This window comes from Apteryx rowi, unplaced genomic scaffold, assembly GCF_003343035.1.
Source record: "Apteryx rowi isolate R43461 unplaced genomic scaffold, aptRow1 scaffold_1229, whole genome shotgun sequence".
Lineage (NCBI taxonomy): Eukaryota > Metazoa > Chordata > Aves > Apterygiformes > Apterygidae > Apteryx > Apteryx rowi.
In genome coordinates, this window is record NW_020447452.1 from 48,849 (window position 1) to 68,213 (window position 19,365).

Consider the following 19,365-nt stretch of genomic DNA (forward strand, 5'->3'; position numbering starts at 1 on the left):
CCCCCTCTCCCCATCCCCTTCCCTTGGGACCATTGGAGCCACCTGACCCCCATCCTGGCACTCCCCTTGCCCCAAAGCCCCCCTGCTGCTTCCTGGCCCCTCTGTGGCCCTCCCTGACCCCAGGGGCACAGGAGCAGGGAGCCACATAGCGCCCTGTCCCCACGTGTGTGTCCCCCCGCCCGCCACCCCAGCTGGGACTGGCCTCCCGCCCTGAGCAGGTTGCCCCAGCCCCACCATGGACCTGGTGTTCCTGCTGCTCCGCGGCCTGCGGCTGGCCCTGGACCTCCTGGGCTTTGTGCTGGACGTCAACTTCTTCCTGGTGTCCTCGCTGGTGTCGGCGCTGCTGTGGCTGGTCACCTTGGTCTACAACCTCCCCAGCACCGCAGCGGCTGGTGCACTCACCTGCTGGAATGGGATGCTCCTCTGCCTGGCRTCCCTGGCCGAGGCGGCGTGCTGCCTGGCACTGGATGTCCTGCACGGCCTCGCCGGCCTGCTGCGCGGCTGCTGCTCCAGCCTGGAGGGACTCAAGGTGGTGGGGCACCTCCTCTCTCACCTGGCGCTGCGGAGCAGGGAGTTGCTCCACCGCGGGCTCTGCAACCTGCTCAGCTCTGGCCAGACCCTGGTGAGGCAGGTGTGCGAAGGCCTGGCCATCTGCATGAGCCTGCTCGCCTACTTGGTTAACAGCATCATCAACATGTGCCTCATCGGCATGCAGAACCTCTTCACCCTGGTGGTGGCCCTGTGGGATTCAATCGTCAGCCCCTTCCTGAGAGTCACCGACCTCCTGGCTGCTTTCCTCGCGCATGTCTCCAGCAGCGCCATCGCCCTCTCCATTCTGCTGTGGTCGCCCTGCCAGCTGGCCTTCGAGGTCCTGACCTCTGTCATCAAGCTCTTGATCAACGTCTTCTTTGTGAATATCTACGGCCTGGTCTTGCTCATCTTTATTATTGTCGTCAGCACTTTTGTCTTCAACCCCGGGCTGCTGTGGACGCTGGCAGGCCACGTGCTCGGGTACTTGAACACGCTGCCGTCCTACCACCGCCTGCAGAGGGATGCGTGGCGGCTCTATCAGGTGGCGGTCCTGACGCTGGGCATGGTCATGACCTCCCAGGCCTGGCGCAGGTTGGTTGACTGGAGCCTCCAGGTGGCCGACTGGAGTCTCCAGGTGGCCAGCTGGAGCAGAGGAGGCAGAATGATTAACCAGGAGAGCAACCAGCGAGGGGCAGCCGCGCCTGCGCCGAGACCGGCAGCCCCTGGCAGGGGCGTGCTAGCAGCGGGYGGCCAGCTGGCAGGTGGGGAACATGAGGACCAGCCGGCCATGGAGCAGGTACCACACGCGCGTCCGGCTCTGGCTCGAAGCACTGTTACAGGACAGCGTCTCCAGCCGCCCAGGGAAGAGCCGAGCACCTCCTGGGCAAAAGCTCYGAGGAGAGAGCAGCTGAACGCAGCAGCTTGGGATGGTGAGGCTGCTCCGGACGATGATCCCTGGAGGCTCCTGAAGGAACAAGAGGAACGTAAGAAATGTGTCATCTGTCAAGACCAAACCAAGACAGTCCTGCTCCTGCCCTGCAGGCACCTGTGCCTGTGTCAGGAGTGCACAGAAGTCTTGCTCCAGCAGGCCATCTACCAGCGCAACTGCCCTCTGTGTCGCCAGATGATCCTGCAGACGCTTAACGTGTACTTGTGAACCCGGTAGCGGGTAGCTTGGGCAGTTTTTCCAGAAGGTCAAGGACCATTCCTGTTGCTGCCTCTCGTCCAGAAGCACAATTGYTCTTCCCAATGCTGCCTCGAGTTTTCCAAAGAGCTAAGGATGGTGCTGAAAGGGGAAGAGGCTGCTGGGGGTGTCTGTTAGCCACACTCGTAATGTAACTAGCCTGTAGCTGTCGCTAGCAAGCACAATAGCTGATCTCTGCAGCAGGCCAGAAGAGTTATCTTTTTCTGCTGACATTTGCTGTTTCAGGGCCTGTTGCCTTGAGCTTACAGCAGTTTGAAATCCAAAGCAGAGCTCAGAAAGATGCTCTGGTCCCTCCTAACCAAAGCTGATGGAAAGGTTAAAAGTTGTGCCCTTCTGGGAATCACAGGGGCCAGTGCAAGGCAAAGGAGGGTTTTGCTACCAAGGTTTGGCCCAGGAGCTGCCTGAAAACTGCCTGGCAGACTCCGTTCATACTTTTCATTCCCTCTCCCACCAACCCAGCTCCCAGGGAAGAGAGAAATGTGCCCCTTTTGTGAGGCCCTGGGCAAGCCATGGGCACACTCTAGTTTTTAAGCTTCTCTACCAAAGGGCTGAGCTTGGCTCCCAACTGGAGAACAACAGGATTTCTGGGGCCGCAGCAGTACTTCGGTATCCCGGCCACTGTGGCTTTGGGTTTTGATCTTCCTCTTCCCCTTGCTGGGACAGCGAGGAGCCGCAGAGAACGCGGGCTCCCCGCAGGCCGGCTGACTGCAGAGCTCAGTGTCGCTGCTACTTCCACGCGTCACCTATGCAAGAATAGCAAGCACATACCAGGTTACTCGCAYGTGGGGCTGGGGCGGGGGGTTACTCTTTCTGCAGAGGCAGTGGTGCTGCTTGGAGAGCTCGGGAGGTGGCCGGCGTTCACGCAGCCCTGCCCTAACCTCGGCAGCAGCAGCGCATGTCTGAGCTAACGCTGGAGAATCCTCCCTAGATAATACAGATTTTATAGCCCGGTCTCCGGACTTGGACTGACAAAGCTTGCTGCGCCCCAGGCTGGGCTGGGTAGAGTGAGCGACCACCCGGGAGGAGAGGGGACACCCCAATCTTCCTGGGAGCCCGCAGAGACATTCCAGCTCCTGGTACAAGTGCTGCGCGTCTGTGCTGTGGATCCGCAGCAGTACCAGGACCACAACTGTATTTGATTAGAGCAAGGTTCCACTGCTGTTCTGTCTTACTGCCTGTCTGAAATGTGAAATGCAACTAATTTTATTTAAAAGTGTCCCCAGAACTCAAACCATGCCATCCGCTGCTGGCTGGGGAGAGCTGAGGCGGCTCGTCCCAGCTTAGTCAACCAGCACCATTCCAAGAAATTACTCGGCTCCAAGAGGGCCTTGCGCTAAAAAGCTCTCCCTTTTCCAGCTGCTTGCCTGGGGTCAGCCATGCTCCAGAGCCAATTTCGGCTGGAGCACTTGGAAAGAGCCTCAACTCCTAGATCGCAAGCCAAGAGCCTGCAGGCAGCTGGCGTGGTTTYCTCACTGCTCCTGTTAACTAATAATTGATACGTGATCTAAGTCCAAGTGGAGGCAGCRACAAGGCCAGGCCACGGTGGGAGACGCCTCGTCACTGCAAGCCTGGCCTGTGGCAAAGRCAAGATAGGATCTTGTTCGAGAGCGGCGCTGCTCTGGGGGGCACTGCAGGGGCTGGTTCTCTATGTGTTTGCTAAGGGCAGGAGGGGCTCCCTGGGCCAAATTTGGCTCCTTAGGACTGACSGTGTGTTAGAAGGGCCTTTTCCCAGGGCTGTCAGCTGCTTCCACCCCACGTCCTGGGGTGGCAAAGCCCCATGACCTGGCCCTGTTGCTCAGCCCCTTGTCTTTGCCTTCCCGGTCATGCTGCTCAKTCACCGTCCCCAGCAACTCCTCCTGCGACTGGGGTGGCCGAGCCCCCCGCAGCAGCGAGCACAACCCCACAGGCCGCCTCCCTCGGGGATCCCGACCCAGCCTGTCCTGGGATCCTGCGGGGATCCTCCCTCAGGAGGAGCCGGGCAGCCGAGCCCTAGCTGCTGTGTGCCTTTGGAGACACCTGGGAGTGGGATTGCTGGCTCTGCTCCCGGCTGCAGGCAGAAGTGTTTGGTCGGGGACAGCTCGTGGGTGCTGGGACGCAGGGCTCCCCAGGTGCGTTTTCAGGGAAGGAAGGACACCTTCCCAGGACTGCAGTTTCTCMCCTCAAGCCCCGTTTCTATTGTAGCAGTCACGCTTGTCTTTTTAGGGCCTGTTTGTTTGCTGTTTATAAACAAAGAGAGAAAGCTTTGCCTTAAGGTTAACTCTTTGCACTATGGACTAGATACTGGGCRAATTAAAGTCTCCTTTCCCCAAAACTGCCTGCTGCCTCGTTCTTGGGAGGAGTTTTCTCTGGGGCGATGGGGTTTCACCTCTCCAGCAGGCTCCGGTGGCCCTGCTGCGGGGTAAGCCAGGCACTTCCTCACAAGGGGTTGGAGCTGKAGGATCGACACGACCTGCAAACTCATGGGTGCTTGCCTGGCCGTGCCTGCGCACCCGAAAAGYTCTGCTGTGGGTAGTGGGGAGAGACAGCCCGGAGCAGGCTGCTGCGCAGGAGAGGACCTGCCTCCCGGGGGGTGAATTCGTGATTGAAGACGCTGTGTCTGGGGCTCCTCGCTGCAGCCAGGGCTGGAGGGGACTCTGCGGCCCCCAGGCCTTGCCCTGCTACCTGGGAGCAGGAGGAGGTAGTCGTGGATATGCCGTGCAAGGGGACAGGGAGTGCAGCTTACCCACCGGCACCGGTGCTGCCGTCTGTGCTGTGCGCCGAGATGGGGCCGGTGCTGCAGCCGCCTCTGGGCCTAGGAGCAGGCGGAGCAGCTGCGGCRGCTCCCGCTGCCCTGGGGGCCCTGGGCTCTGCTCCTGCCTCCCGCCACGTCAAGCTGTTTAGCAAGGAGCGGGGAAGCACCGGCTGCTTCGYAGAGGGGCTTGTGCGCACAGCTTCTTCCTTGTCCAGGGGCGATCCATCTCCCCACCGGGCCGAAGGGCTCTGTGCTAAGCATTTCCAGAGCTGGCAATCCCTGGGGCTGAGAGCAGGAGAGCTGAGATTTCCCAGGCTGGCAGGAACAGGCATGGGGACGTGTAATCCCGGCTCATGCGTGCCCATGGTGTCTTGACGCCCTGCTGCCTGCGACGGAGGGTATTGGCAAGCCCTGCTTCCCCAGGGGCAGGGGGGCAGCACCCGAAGCGCTAGGAGCAGTGGAGCAGCAGGCATCGCAGGGCTCAGCCTTGCTTTGCATAAAAGCCGAGGCAGGCTCAGCTGTGCTGGGCTCCAGGTGAGCAGATGCATTCGCTGCAGGATGAATTATTCCCTGGCTGTGATCTGAGCTCTTGGCAGGCTGCTGTGTGCTATTAAGCACCCTCTGCTTCCCCAGCATCCTTGCAAATCACTTGGAAAATGCTTCTGGACCCAGATGGCCAGGAGTTCTTGCTCCCCCTACCCTGAACTCACCTCTTTGCCGAGTCACGTCGGGTAACTGGGTAATAATTTTAGCAGGATCCTCTCATGCCCTGGCTGAAAACCATAGCRAGGAGAGGAGGGGCTGGGAGGCTGGGAAGAGGCAGACATCTCCTGCAGGAGCCCAGCACCGCCTGGCACTGTCCATGCAGAGAAAGCAGGGTCACCTTGGCAGCTGGCCCTTCTCTCCCCGCAGCAGGTACCGACCTTGCTCTCCTGCCCCCGGGGCGCTCAAGCCCCTCCGCAGAGCTGGGGCACCTGGGCCGGCCGGGAGAGGCTGCCGAGCTGCCCCGGGGCAGGAGGGACCGGCCCTGGCAGGCAGCGTCTGCTGGGGAAACGCTGCCTGCAGGGGCAGGGCGCTCCCATCCTGCCACCCCAGCAGGGGACCRGAGGGTGCTCAGCCCAAGGCGTAAGATGGAGAGGGGCCGGGGGCTACTGCTCCTCTCCAGGATTTGCTTGGGAACCTCACACGTGAGCCGAGCGGGCTGGTCTCAGCCTAGCACGAGCTGAGACTCTTCCCCTGCTGGAGTCCTTCCGCAAGGAGGGAGGAGCGTGACACTGCTGCCTTGCTCCGTTTCGGGAGCACCGGGATGGATGGCGGYGGCTGACGGCCTGCTGAAACTGGAGCCCCCAGGCGCTGGGAAGCAGCCCAGGATGCCTTYGCGAGCACGGCTGCGACACCCCGGCGGCGATGAGCTGCCAGCGCGGGGACAATGGCCATCATCTGTCTGGCAGCAGGGAGCCGGCGGGACAGACGGATGCTGCAGACGCGCGGCAGGCTGCGGCTGGGCCCAGCAGGGCGGGYGGCTAATGACACACCGGGGCGAGGAGCGGGGGAGCCGCGGGGGCCTTTGGGCTGCTCCCGGGCGCCAGCTTTGCTCCCTCATTAGCGGCTCGGCTCCCCGAGCACGGCGATCCCAGCACCTGGGGGCCGCAGCGCCCGCGCGCTGCCTGCAGCACGCCGCGCCGGGGGCCGGGGGTGCGCCCAGCCCCCCCCGCACAGCTCGCTGGCCTCCGCTCCCGAAAAGCCATTTTCCTCCTCGCAGGATAAACAGCGCCTGCCGCCCATCTGCGCTGCGGCGGCGTTCACCCCTGGGCGGCTCTGCTTACAGAAAAGGCCAGCTCCAACCCAAACAGACGCTTCCGCTGCAACCTAATCCTGCCGCCGCCGCCGTGGCCGGGAAGGGCCGGCTGCAGCGCTGCTAGCCGGCACCCCTGGGAGCCAGCCTGCGCCCCGGCCCCGGGTGGGTGGGGGGCCCGCCGTCCCCCCCCCAGCCAGGCACCCATTCGGGGTGGTGCTGGCCCCAGGGAGGGGTGCACGGCGCACGGCTGCTGCCCGGGGCAGATGGGCAGGGCCGGGGGTGCTCGTTTACCTTGGAGGAGCGCGGCCAAGGTCCCGCGGCCGCCTGCGCGGCTGGGCAGGGCGCCGGGGGGAGGCCGCGGGGCGGGAAGGGGACTCAGGCCCGGAGGAGGGGTGCAGCCGGACCTGGACGGTCGGTGCACGGAAGCGGGGGGTGCCGGGCTCGCAGGGCAGCCCAGCCCAGCTGCCACCCCCCGGCCGGGCACAGCAGTCGTCCCCAGCCCGCTGCAGCCGCAGCGCTGCGCCTCAGCCAAAAGCCCCCTCCCTGGCTTATCTCCACGGGGACCTATTTTGGGCAGGAATGAGGAAGCTCTCCATTCCCTTGCTAAAAATAGGGACCTTTCTCCGAGCGGGGTCACTGCATTCACACTGGCGAGCGGGGCTGGGAAGGAAGAGGGGGGGCGGCAGGAAGCTGGGGCCCCGCGAGCCCCCGTCCCGCAGCACGGGGCGGCCGCTTCCCCGGCCCGGGGGCCTTCGCCGCGGGGACCCCTCGCACGGCGGGTCCCGCCGCGGTGGCCCCTCGCGGGAACGTGCCCCCGGCCCCCCCCCCCCCCGGGGTGCTGGGGCAGGGCCAGGCCTTGCCCCGGCGGAGCAGGGGGGCCGGGACGCCTGGGTGCCTCCCCACCGCGGCATCTCCCCACCCGCGGCCTTGCCCCGCATCCTCCGGGACGGGGCGGCGGGGAAGGCGCCCGCGGGGGGATCCTGGCGCCGGCGTGTGGCCTCGCAAAGGGGCTCCAACACCTCCATCTAGCGGCTTCTCGCCGGCTCTGCTGCCTGGCGGCAGTGGCCCAGGACACCGTGTCCCCTCGCGTGTCCCCTGCCCCGGGGCCCTCGCTGCAGCCTGGCGCCGGCTCGCACCCGGCCCCCAGCACCCAGGCGGGTGCAGCGACCCCGGGCAGCTCCCGGCACCCGTGGGCAGGGGAAGGGCGCAGGCAGCAAGCGCACGCGTGGTTGAGGACCCCTTTATTGAGGGCTGAAGGGGCAGGTGGGTGGAGGGCAGGCAGCCGGCCCCGGGCGAGCGGCGGCCCGTGGCCCCGGGACGATGCGGGACGTGCCGGACCGTGGCAGCACGGGCCCCTCGCCGGCGGCACGGTGCCGGCAGCTCGCCCGGCGCGGAGGGCGTGCGGAGAAGCTGGCAGCGCGGGCCGGGGCGCCCTGCCGGCACCGCGGGGGGCTGCTGCAGGACGAGGCGGCTACAGTGAGTAATATAATGACAACCAGGTTATTGGGGCGCCCTAGCGTGGGCGTCTCGCCCCAGAGCCGGGCGCCCAGGATAATACTTCGCTCTTATACAGCGCTGCTGGAGGGATCGTCCCCCGCCGCCTCCGGGGCGGCAGAGGGTCTGTATTTCGGCCGTACGCTGGGCGGCCAAGCCGAGCCGGGGCAGGGACCCCGGGTGTCGTGGCTCCCGCTCCCCTGCTGTGGGACGGGCGAGGGCCGAGCCCCAGGTCGGGCGCCGCGGGCAGGGGAAGGGGCGCGCGCCCCGGCCGCAGCCGCGGGCAGGCTCAGGCGAAGACGGCGGAGTTTTGCCAGTAGGAGTAGACGAGGAAGCCAGTGAAGGTGCTGTCCGTCTTGACACTGGCGTAGAAGCCGATGTAGTCCCCGACGCCCACCTGCACCCACACCTCGTCCTCGGGCTCCAGGCGGACCAGGGCCCCCCCCGAGAGCGAGGTGGGCTTGGGCCAGTTCCCGTAGTACTGGAAGAAGGAGGCCACGGAGTGGCCGTTCTTCATGATGTCGAACTGGAGGCTGGCGCGGTAGACGGTGGCGTGGACGGCGAAGTAGTAGAGGCCGGGCACCTGGCAGGTGAACTTGCCCGTGGCGGGGTCGTAGTGGCCCTGCTCGTTGATGAGCACCACGTCGAAGCGGATGGGCTGGTCGGCCAGCGGCGGGCTGCGCGACTCGGAGCGCTTGGCGCTGAAGGCCGAGCGGGGGGCCACCGCGCACTCGCCCTGCGCCCCCTTCTCGCCGTGCAGGCCGTCCACGCCGGGGCTGCCCACCTCCCCGCGGGGACCGGGGGGTCCTGGCGCGAGGAGGCGAGGGGAGAGCGTCACCGCCAAGCTGCCGCGGGCAGCACAGCCCCCGCCGACCGCGCTGCCCCAGCCCAGCCCCGATCTCGCCCGGGGGCACGGGAGCATTTGGGGGAAGCCCTCTGAGCGCCAAGGCCATGCACCCCACAGCGTCTCTAGGGAGGGGGGGTCACGAGCCTCCGGCGACACGCGGGTGGGGGATGCCCACCACAACCAGTGCTCTGGCTGGGAAAGGGGCAAAAGCAGAAGGGAGCCAGGGACACGCGCTGACCGGGGAAGATGGTGGGAACGGCAAGCGGGGGAGACCCCCCGGAGGGTGCGAGAAACCCCAGAGAGAGGAGCAGGCGCAGCCGGATCTGGGGGAGAGCTCGGTGGGCCCTCAGCTGCCTCCTAAAGCGGGAGGTGGAAGAGCGGGACAGCAGACGGGGACGGGGAGAAATGCAGCTTTGCCAGCAGCAGGGAGCTGCTGCCTCTGGCAGGGTTCCTGCAGGCAGGACCGGAGGGAGGCAGTGGCGTGACAGGGGCACCTTTGTGGGAAGCAGGGTCCAAAAGCTTGGATTTGCTCCCAATTTGCCAATGTGGGATTGCACATGTCCAACACGTGCCAGCACCCGGGCAGGGCAGAGCAGGTTCCCCCTCCCGAGCCCGGACGCCCCCTTCCTTACCGGGATGGCCCATCTCGCCCTTCTCCCCCGGCATCCCCATCGCCCCATCCCGGCCGTCTCGTCCGTCTCTGCCTGGCAGCCCTTGGCCCCCATGCAGGCCCGGGGTCCCCGGGATGCCCGGCTGCCCCGAGCACAGCCTGGGGATCTTGTTGTCTTCGATCTGGGAAGAGCTGGCGATGAGCCCGAGGAGGAAGAGGAGGAAGAGCTGCTTCATCTCGTCGGCCATGGAGGGGCTGGAAGGAGGGCAGAGAGGGGTAACGGCTCTGTGGACCTCTGTGAGGAGGGCTGGGAAAGGGGCTGGCGGTGCCTGGTGGAGTCTGGGTGCAGGGGACCGGCTACACCAGCATTCGGCTCCCTCCCTTGTTTTCCCCTCGCCTTTCAGCGTCTCCCCATGGCATGGCCTGCGTGCCACCGGCTGCACCCGCCACAGCATCCTTTGGGTCTGCCTGTGCCGTGACACTGTCCTGCGTCCCTCCAGGACATCCTACACCTTGCTGGGCTGTCCTGCACCCTGCCAGACCATCTTGCACCCTGCTGAGCCGTCCTGCACCCCGTGGGGCTGTCCTGCACCTTTCTGGGGCATCCTGCACCCCACTGGGACATCCTGCACCCCACCAGGCTGTCCTGCACCCCACCAGGCTGTCCTGCACCCCACCAGGCTGTCCTGCCGTGGGCTGGCCGTGGGCTGGCTCACAGGAGACGAGTGCAAGGCACACGAGGGTGCACGCTGGGGCATGTGAGGCCACTGAGCCGCGGAGGGCGGTTGTGGCATGCGTGGCAAGTTGTCAGGTCCGCATGCCTGCTTGCGGGGGCTGTTTGGGCTGCGGGCTGCCTGCGGGAGGGCTGCATGGGGTCTGGGCGTCAGTGCGCGTGGGGGTGCTCGCGGGAGGGCCGGATGCGCCGCCGGGTGGGCCGCGAGCTGCGCGAGGGGTGGGGTTGTTTGCCGCCGGGCTGCATCGCGGCCCTGCTCTTGGCAGCATCCCGGCTGCCGGCGCCTCTCCTCCGCTGTCTGGGGCTGGAGCATCCCCCGGCATGCCATGCCGCGCCGTGCCGTGCCAGGGACCACCCCGGTGCCAGGACCACCCTGCCGCACAGGCGGCCCCCAGCCCCTGCGGCGCCGGCGCAGAGACACCGGAGCCCCAGGGCTGGCGCTGGCCCCCTCCCCAAGGCCTTGTCCCAGCAGAGCTGCTCTCTTCCCCCTCCTGGACGCGACGGCTCCAACAAAGAGGAAAAGGAGGAGAAAAGTGTCTCTCCTCCGCCCAGGCGCTGGAGCCAGGACCCCGGCTGCCCCCGGGCTGGGGCCGGCCCCGGGCCCCCGGCGCGGAGCGCACGGAGCCGCTTTGCCCTACTCACTGCGCTCCCGGTTCCTCCTGCCCGGCGCCTCGCTCCTCTCCGGCTCGGAAGGGCTCGCGGCTCTTCCTGACCACTTCGCTCTGACGAAGGCCCGAGGAAAGGCAGCCTCTCCACCCCCCCTCCTCCTCATGTCTCTCCTCCCAAACTCCAAAGGAAATCAGGGGCCTTGGGAGCCAAAAGCTACAAGACAAGGGGAAAAAGAAAAATAATCCCGTGGTGTCAGAAGTGCTGTAACCAGGGGGAGGGAGAGCGAGACAAACAGCCCGGCGGAGGGAGGGAAGCCGTAGGATGAAAAACACCTCTGCTAAACACATCTGGGCACCCAGGCAGGAGGACGGAGGGAGGGGAAACAAGAAACAACAGACGCCACAGAGCGAAAGAGGGAGAAGAGGAAGCGAGAGGGAGGGAAACCCGGCAAGTGCGGACAACATCAAAGAGGGAGAGGTGCGTGCTGCTCTCCGCGCTGCCGACACCGCACGCGCCGCTGTCCCCCTGGCCGGGGGTCCGCACCTCACACGCGTGCACACACGATGCTGCACCCAGGCGCCAGAGGAAGACCCCCGCCAGCACCAATCCCCCCCACCATTTATACCCCCGGGCCCCRCAGGTGCATCCCTGCCCCGTGCCCGCTGCCCAGGCAGCACCCTGGCCATGGAGTTTGGGCATCGCCAGCCCTGCGAGTGCCTGATTGAGAGCTGCAAGAGGGGGGTCTGGGACCGGGGGGTCCAGGACCGGGGGGYCTGGAGAAGGGCGCAGGGGGCTGAGCTGGCAGCGAGGTGCCAGGCAGCAGCAGGCGGACACAGGCTTAGGCAGAGCAGCACCGTGGCCGTGCCAGGAGGCAGGGCTGGTCCCAGAGGGGCCGCGGGGCACGTGGCAGGGCTGGGACCGTGCCGGGCTTTTGCAGGCGCTCCCAGCTCGCCTTTAACTCRTTCCAACACCAAGTGCATCCAAGGGACAACGTCAGGCGCCGAGCAGTGGGGGGTTTCCTGCGGCCATGGGGAGTCCCCCTTTCCTGCAGCCGGCTCTGGAAGCAGCTGGGACATGCAGGGAGCAAAGGAGCAGGATGGGCTCAAGTCCATGCCTGACTTGAGCAAGGCTGCGCCGTGCTGGCTGCCAGGGCAGAGCAGTGGCGACCCGCAYGGGTGCCTTTTCCTGTTAAGCTCAGCTGTGTGCAGCCAGGCAGGAGCATTTCCCACGTGGCCGGGGCCGGGAGCAGGCAGAGGGCAGCGGGAACCGTGCCCGCATCGCTGGCCTTCTCCCTGCACAGGATGTGTGCAGCGCTGCGGGTGACGTTGCCCGCTGCCCCGGCTGCCCCGGGTGCCCGGGGCCGCGCTGGGCACTGCCAGAGAGCTGCCCGGCTCCTCTCTCCCGAGGTGTGAAGGGGCTGTTGTTTTTGGCCGGCTGGGTGCTGGTTTGTGGCCGCGGGGCGTTGCCGGGCCTGTGGCCAGCAGGGCTGCCTGGTGCCAGCACGGCCAGCCCAGCCAGCAGCAGCGCCACGGCCGGTGCCCGGGCAGGACCCCCTCCCGGCACCGCTGGGCCACCACCCGGACCCGCTCCGAGCCCCACGCACCCCTCTGGGCTCTGCAAGCCCCCCCGGCCCATCTGTGGCACAGCCACCCCACAACCAGGGCCATCTCCCCGTGCCCCACTGTTGCTGCCCAGAGCCCCCCCATCCCAGCCCCGGCCCTGGCTTCCCTGCCTTGGCCTGTGCCTCAGTTTCCCCACTTGGACACCGCCGGACCCCCCCACAGACCCTCCTCAAATGAGCTGCCGGACCCGTGGGGTTTGTCAGCCGCTCGTGCTGTTTATTCTGCTGGCTCCGGGGTCAGGGCACACGGGCAGCCCTGGCCCTTCCTCCTCCTGGAGCCTGGCTCACCCTGGGCCCAGCCTTGCTCCAGTTGGGGAAAGGTGGCATCTGCCAGGCTTTCCCTCCCTGCCTGAGGGCGGTGGGAAAGAAGCCAGGCAGAGCCTGGAGAGGCCGAGAGAAGGGAACAGGCTGGAAACCACACACAGCTCTTGCCAAGACATCCGGCTTGGCTGAGGCCGAGGAGGCAGCGCCCAGCCCTCCCACCACCATCCTGCCGTGGGCCGGGGGGCTCGTGCATGGTGTCCACAGCGCAGCTCCCACCCATGGGCAGAGCCCCTCCAGCACAGGCCATCGCCCTCACCCATCCGTCTCCCCCCCGGAGCTGGGCAGTCTCCAGCTGACCACTGGGGAAACTGAGGCACGGCATCTCCAGCAGGGCTGGGAATGGCACCTGCTCTCGGGGGTCCCAGTCCTGCGGGTGAGCCCACAGCAAGCGCTGAGCAGGGCTGCTGCCCCCGGGGCGCGCTGTGGGGCCGGAGAACGGGGCGCTGCTCCCAGGGCCGCGCTGTGGGGCCGGGGAACGGGGCGCTGCTCCCAGGGCCGCGCTGGGGCCACCCCAGCAGCTGGCTGTCTGCAACGGGAGGAGGGTGGGAGGATTTTGGGGGGGCAGGAGGCAGCTCGGGGCAGCCTGCTTCAGCCCCGGCTCCTCTTCGCTTGCCGCGTCAGGGCTGGAAGCACTCCACGGGGTCGCTGGAGTCGGGCAGGACGTTGCAGTTGATGGGCCAGAGGATGCCGAGGAGGCCGAGCGACTGCCGGCACCGCTGCTCGGCGGCCAGGCACACGGCCCGGCAGGGCTGCAGGACGCCGCCGTCCGGGCTGCACTTGGGCACGAAGAGGCTGCAGACGAGGGGCCGGAGGTGCTGGTAGCAGGCGAGCTCCGTGAGGGTCTGCGGCAGAGCGGCGGTGAGCGCGGCGGTGAGCGCGGCGGGGCCCCGCGCCCGGCCCCCGGCCCCCCTCACCTGGTAGTCCCGCAGCACGGCGGCGGCTCCCGCCTGGTCGGGGATGGCCAGCCAGATGTTGGGGAAGGAGGTGGTGTTGTAGCTCAGCCCCAGGCACATCTCCACCTCCAGGGGCTCGCAGACGGACCCTGCCGTGGCGAGAGGTGTTTCACTTCTCGTGCCCGCCAGATGTGCTGCTGGCAGATGTTGAGCGCAGGTGGGGTCGCCGGCGTGTCGCCAGGGCCAAGTGAGCGTAGAGGGAGCTGCAAGCCCTGGGCTTGGCCCGGCGAGGACCCAGCAGTGCCTCTGCACCCCCGCTGCCTGCCTCCCCCAGGAAGCAGCCCCAGCTTTGGTGCAAAATAGGCCGGGTGCAACGGGGGGGCTGCAGACGGGCACCCCCGGGGCCGCAGGGGCACCTGCCACTGTGCACCGGGGACCTGCCCGGCCGCCCCGGGGGCTGGCACTCACCGAAGGCCGGGTAGGACACGCCGGTGCAGTTCAGCTCATCGGTGCCGTCGGGGCAGTCGTGCCAGCCGTCACACACGGACTCCGGCGCCCGGCACTCGCCGTTTCCGCAGGAAAACTCTGCCGGGCTGCAGGTCTCTGCCAGGAGAGAGGGGCCAGTGCGGGCACGGCCGAGAGCAGAATTAGCCTGTTCCCCCACTAACCACCTGCAGGCCCAGCTTAGGAGATGCCAAATTCCCCAGGGGATGATAGCTCCTGTCTGTGCACGGATGTGCCGTGCCAGCCGTGACCCCCGTGGCCAGGATCAGGGTAATTTGGGTGGGAAGGGAGCTCTGAAGGTCTCTACCCCAACCTCCTGCTCAAAGCAGGGCCAGCTCTGGGCTCAGAGCAGGTTGCCCAGGGCTTCATCCAGGCTGAAAACTTCCAAGGATGGAGACGGCCCAACCTCCCTGGGCCACCTGCGCCCCTGCTCGGCTACCTACTCTCCGTGGCGTTGCGGGCTTGGTAGGTGGCGAAGAACCCATCGTCCGCCACTCCCTCGTCCGCCACGAAGAGGACGGTCATGACGTGGCGCGAGGAGGTCAGGGCGGGCGGCAGCTGGTGGCCGCAGAACCTGCAGGGGACGGGGAGCGAGGGAGGGGTCAGGGCGGCCAGCGGGGCCCCAAAACTGCCAGCCCCTCTCTGCCGGCCCGCCCCGTGCCTCAGTTTCCCCAGCTGCGCACCCGGCGCTGCGCCCCTACCTGCCCATGAGGCTGGTGGCCCCCGTGCCCGCGCTGTCGTGCACCTCCACGAAGTCGAAGCTGCAGTCCTCGTGCGGCTCCAGGCTGAAGTTGTGGAAGCGCAGGTCGATGACGTGGCCCAGGGGCACCAAGATCTGCCAGAGACAGAGCTGCAGGGCAGGGGGCAGCCCGCGACACCCGTGAAGCCGGGCAGGGGCACCCCCGGCTCCCCCCTGCTGCTCGGCCCCCTCGGCGCAGCCGGCAGGAGGCTGCCTTCCTCCCAGCCCTGCCTTCGCCCTCCTCCTCCTCAGCCCCCGCCGGCACCCCTGCTCTCACCTGCTGGTGCGGGTACGGCTGGGGATGGCTCGGGGTGGAGAAATGCCCCTCCAAGGCGGTCAGCGGCCCCCCGCACTCTGGAGGGGGGGGACACGCACGCAGGGTCACCCTCTGCCCCTGCACCCTTTCCCTTGGCCTCATCTGCCCCGCTACCCCATGCCGTGCCTTCGAGCCGGGCCGTGCTGCAGGGGGGGTGCAGGAGGCACGGGGTGCACGGCATCGCAGGGTGCAGGAGGATGTTGGGTGCAACTGGACGCGGGGTGCAGGGGATGCAGGGTGCAGGGGACGTGGGGTGCAAGGGGTCGCAGGGTGCAGGGGGATGTGGGGTGCAAGGGGACGCGGGGTGCAGGGGGACGCGGGGTGCAGGGGGACGCGGCAGCCCACCTTTGTGCTTCAGGCTGCAGTTGGCCTCGTCGCTCCTGTCGGCGCAGTCGTGGAAGCCGTCACAGACGGAGCCCAGCCGGAGGCAGAGCCCCCGGTCGCAGAAGTGCTCGTCCCGGGCGCAGCTCTCTGCGGGGCGCACGCGGACACGCTGGCAACGGCACCCCGGCCGTGAGAAGGGGCCCCCCCGCCGGCACCCGCGGGGCTACTCACTCTCGCCGGGGGCCACGGCGCGGTAGCGGGCGCTGAAGCCCGGGGCGCCCACGCTGCCGTCGGAGACGAAGGTGACCCGCAGGCGGTTGGAGTCGGTGTTGAAGGTCGGGGGGGCCACGCTGCCGCAAAACCTGGGTGCATGGGCAGGGGTGATGCCCGGGCCCCCCGGGGGATGCCGCCCCGTCCCCTCCGCTCCTCCAGCCTCCCCCTACCTGGCCGGGCCGCGGCGGGTCGGGCCGGTGCCGCCGGCTGCGGCCGGCTCCTCGTCGAGCTCCAGGCGGTCGAAGAGGCAGCCGGCGGTGCCCTCCACGCTGAACGCCTCCACCCGCAGCCGGATGGCGAGGCCCCGGCGCACCTCGATGCGCCAGACGCAGAGGGCGTTGGGCGGGTAGGGGGCCGGGTAGTTGGGCGAGCTGAAGGTGCCCTCGGCGCCCCGCAGCGTGCCGCCGCAGGCTGCGCGGGCGACACAGCCGGGGGTGAGGCGGCGCCCCGCGGGCCCCGTGCCACTGCTGCTGCCACCCGCACCGGTGACTTACCCGGCGTCGGCGTGCCGGCCGCGGGTGGCTGGGTCCGGGCCAGGGTGGCCGCGGTTTCGGGGGCCGCGGTGGCATTGGCAGCGCCGCGGGCGGGCAGGGCTGCGGCCGGGGAGCCGGGCGGCTGCGGGGACTTCAGCTCTGCTCCCGGGGCAGAGCAGCGGACGGGGTTTAGAAACCCCGCCGGCCCCACCGCGTGCTCCCTCCTTGCCCCGCTGAGACCCACATGCGCACAGGTCCTCGGGGGTCCCACGCCACCACCCATCTCTTGGATCCCGGGGGATCCCACGTGGTCCCGTGACCTCGCCAGATCCCAGGGCGGCGTTGATCCCCCTCGGTCCTGCGCAGTCCCTCTCCCCACTGCAGGCAGATCCTGGGGGACCCTGCGTAGCCGTGCCCTCGCCGTCCCACATCCCGCGCATCCCTCCCCGTGTGCCCCGCTGCCCCTCGGAGCTGCCACCACGTCCCCCGTCCCCGCCGCGGTGGCAAGGACCTCGCTGCCCGGGCACTCACGGTGGATGACGATGCCCAGCAGGAGGGCGATGAGGAAGAGGAGCAGGGCGCTCATCAGAGCCGCGCAGAGCCAGGTGAACCTGCAGTCGGCCCGGTACCGCCAGCCCGCCTGGCCCCAGAGCCGCCGGCCTGCAAAGAGGGTGGGAAAGCGGGATGAGACCGCGGCGCGGCTTAGCCGTGCCCCGGACCCGCCACCTCCCTGCGTGGCCGGCTGCGCCCGGGCTGGGCACGGCCCCGCCGCTTGTCCCCAGGGTGCTGCCGGGGCCCCTAAGCTGCCCCACACCCCGGCGGCGAGCTCTCCCCACTGCCAGCCCCGTGGACCTTGGCACGGATACAAACCCCCAGGCTGCTCCCGGGGCGATGCCGCTCCGGTCCCGTCCTCCTCCCCTCCGTGGGGCGGGCGCTCGGCGGGCGACGCTGCCGGGGTCTCCTCGCCCTCGAAGACGGGGTTGCAGAACTCGGTCTGCAAGAGAGCGACGGCGGGCGGCACCGCGGGTGCCTGGGGGGCGCCCGCTCCCCCGGGCTGTGCCAGGCCGCCCCCCGCCCTACCTCGCTGCAGTCCAGCGCCTCGGGGCGCAGCGTGATTTCGACGAAGTCTCTCATGGCAGCAGGCGAGTCCCGGCGCCGCCTGGTTAAAAGCCTTCCCGGTGCAACCCGCCCCCCGGCACGGCCGCCTGCCCCGCCATCCCGTCCTCCCCGGCCGCCGCCGCCGCCGCGGGTCCCCTCGCCATCGGCCCCGGGGGGACCTGCCGCGCACCGGCTGGGGCCCCCGCGCCAGGGGAGAGACGCAGGCGGCGCTGGCCGTGCCTACGCGCCCGGCCGCCCCTGCCTGCGCGGGGACCCTGGGGCCATGTCCGCGGGCAGCGCCATGCGTGGGGGCAGCCCTGGGGGAGGCAAGCAGCTCCCGTCCCCTCCGCCGGCCCCTTCCCGCATCGCCCCGTTAATCCAACTCAGCTGAGGATGCCGAGGTCAGACCCTGGCACGGAGAGCCAGCGTCTTAAAGGGGAAGGCGTGCTCGCACCAGCAGCTCCGAGAGCCGCGCGGGGCGGCCGTGTGGGGCAGGGGGCCGGCGGGGGCACGGGGGGTGCAGAGGGCCAGCACTCTCCTCGGCACGGCATTTCCATGCAGTGCCTACAGAGGCAGGGACCCGGGCGCCGGGAAAGCGCTGGCCGTGCTGGCAGGAGGGTGGAGGGGCCACGGGGTTTGCTTGGTGACCCCGGCCTTCCCGCTGTTTTGGGGAGCTGGAGTGGGACTTGTCACTGCTCCCCTTGCGTCTCCCAGCGCGGGACGCCCGTGCCCAGCCGCCTGCCTTCCTGCTGCCGCTTAATGCCTCGGCACCCGGCCCTAAGCGGGGCAGAAAGGGGCCCTAGTTCAGGGGCTTTGGGGCAGTGCGCCGGCGTGGGGCCCCTCCGGATGACCAGAGGCGGAGGGAAGGCTCCCGCAGCCCCGTGGGCGGCCGGAGGAGAGGGACCTGCCGCCCCCAAGCCCCTTTCCCTCGTGCCGGACAAGCCCCGGGGCGCTGCTGCTCCTGTCCTTGCGCCTCGGTTTCCCCCCTGCCGCTGAAGCCGCAGGCCCTGCCCGCCTGGAGACAAGCGCACCCGCACCACGCTCTGTTCAAGCCAAAATTTATTCCTGCGCGAGTCTCCCTTGTTCGAGACACTTCCTGCCCATCTTGCTTACACAGTAAACAAGCCACCTGCCGAACAGCAACGCTGCCCCAGTCCGGCGCGGGTCGCGCGGTCGCCCCTCCGTCCTGCCCCGGTGCCAGCCCGGCCCGCGCCCCGCGGGGAYGCCCGGCCCGGATGGGATGCCGGCGGCCGGCAGAGCTCCCGGGCGGCTCCCACGGGGCCGCACGGGCGAAGCGGGACGGGTCGCTCGGTCGCACGTAGCTGCCTTTCGCAGGCTGGGTGTGGGGCTGTGCTGGGCCGGGCCCGTCTCCCCTCCCGCTGCGCCTCGGCCAGGGCGGGATGGGGAGGAGAATAAATTAGAGAAAAGGCTAAAAAGGCCACTGGCGTTTGCTAGCTGGAGGACAGAGCGGTGGGGCTGGGGGGGACGGGCATCCCCGGGCATCCAGGGGGCTCATGACCGCAGGCAGGAGAAAGCGCCGGGGGCAGGCGGTCCCCGAAAGCCGCTGTCCCCCTCTCCCTCTCCTCTGCCAGGACGGACACCGCTGGGCAGCCCCGACGGCCTCCCGCTCCCCTAAATGGTTTAAGGCACCGTCGTATGAGGAGGCAGGTAAAACCTGCCCAAAGCACGCCCCGGCACAAGTCCCTGGAGAGCCGGGAAGCGGAGGGGCGCTCCGGGTTGAGAAAAGTCCGTTATAAACACAAAGAAACTCCATGAAATGTTTTCCCCCCGCTCCTCTCTGAGAGTCTGGGCCCAAATTCGGGCGGCTTCGAGGAGTGTGCACGGGGCGCAGGGAGGGTGGCCGGCGGGGCCACGCTCCCCGCCGCCGACGGGACGGAGACGGCCGAAGGCTGGGGTCCTTTGCCAGGTGGTCCGGAGGCGCCGGGAGCAGCTCGTGATTCCTCCGGGATGGCCAAGCCGAAGGGGAGCACCAAGAGGCCAGGAGGGAGGAGGGAGGCGCTCCTGGGTCCGGGAGCTCCCGGCGGGGAGCGGCGGTCCTAGCCAAGTCAGTGGGGCGGGTGGCCCCGTGCCTGCCGAGTCCCCTGCTCAGTTATTTTTATTACACACGAGGAAAAAGAAAGGAGAAAAACCAACCCCAAAGTGAAAACCAAACGCCAGCGACCAGGAGGCGCCCGAGTTGCCTGGGCCCTGCCCTGCCACGGGCTGCTCTCCTCAGTTCGGTG

At 68.3% G+C, this 19,365-nt stretch overlaps 3 protein-coding genes across 3 annotated transcripts; 1 reads left to right on the forward strand and 2 right to left on the reverse strand.

Annotated features, from left to right (window-relative positions):
• The first annotated feature begins 6 nt into the window (after positions 1–6).
• On the forward strand, positions 7–4,040 carry RNF26 (ring finger protein 26). Its single transcript, XM_026054751.1, has one exon. The coding sequence runs from the start codon at positions 236–238 to the stop codon at positions 1,685–1,687; it is 1,452 nt and encodes a 483-aa protein (XP_025910536.1). The 5' UTR covers positions 7–235; the 3' UTR covers positions 1,688–4,040.
• A 4,007-nt stretch (positions 4,041–8,047) lies between these two features.
• On the reverse strand, positions 8,048–9,470 carry C1QTNF5 (C1q and TNF related 5). The gene is made up of 2 exons (XM_026054719.1): positions 9,238–9,470; positions 8,048–8,565 (listed from the first exon to the last, which is right to left on the reverse strand). The coding sequence occupies exons 1-2, from the start codon at positions 9,461–9,463 to the stop codon at positions 8,048–8,050; spliced, it is 744 nt and encodes a 247-aa protein (XP_025910504.1). The 5' UTR covers positions 9,464–9,470.
• Positions 9,471–13,119: 3,649 nt separating this feature from the next.
• On the reverse strand, positions 13,120–17,158 carry MFRP (membrane frizzled-related protein). The gene is made up of 13 exons (XM_026092306.1): positions 17,105–17,158; positions 16,877–17,018; positions 16,556–16,684; positions 16,046–16,183; positions 15,722–15,962; positions 15,510–15,640; positions 15,288–15,425; positions 14,916–14,992; positions 14,601–14,749; positions 14,343–14,473; positions 13,864–13,998; positions 13,417–13,544; positions 13,120–13,344 (listed from the first exon to the last, which is right to left on the reverse strand). Exons 1-13 carry the CDS (start codon positions 17,156–17,158, stop codon positions 13,120–13,122), a joined length of 1,818 nt encoding a protein of 605 aa, XP_025948091.1.
• Positions 17,159–19,365: the final 2,207 nt, after the last annotated feature.

Bases quoted from the DNA above. Each gene is read 5' to 3' on its own strand.
- C1QTNF5 (XM_026054719.1), bottom strand. From the start codon at position 9,463: ATGGCCGACGAGATGAAGCAGCTCTTCCTCCTCTTCCTCCTCGGGCTC. The intron at 8,566-9,237 runs GTAAGGAAGGGG...TCCTCGCGCCAG, and splicing joins GGGCGAGATGGGCCATCCCG to GACCCCCCGGTCCCCGCGGG.
- MFRP (XM_026092306.1), bottom strand. From the start codon at position 17,158: ATGAGAGACTTCGTCGAAATCACGCTGCGCCCCGAGGCGCTGGACTGC. The intron at 14,474-14,600 runs GTAGGGGCGCAG...CGTCCCCTGCAG, and splicing joins GCCACCAGCCTCATGGGCAG to GTTCTGCGGCCACCAGCTGC. The intron at 13,999-14,342 runs GTAGGTAGCCGA...CTCTCCTGGCAG, and splicing joins AGCCCGCAACGCCACGGAGA to AGACCTGCAGCCCGGCAGAG.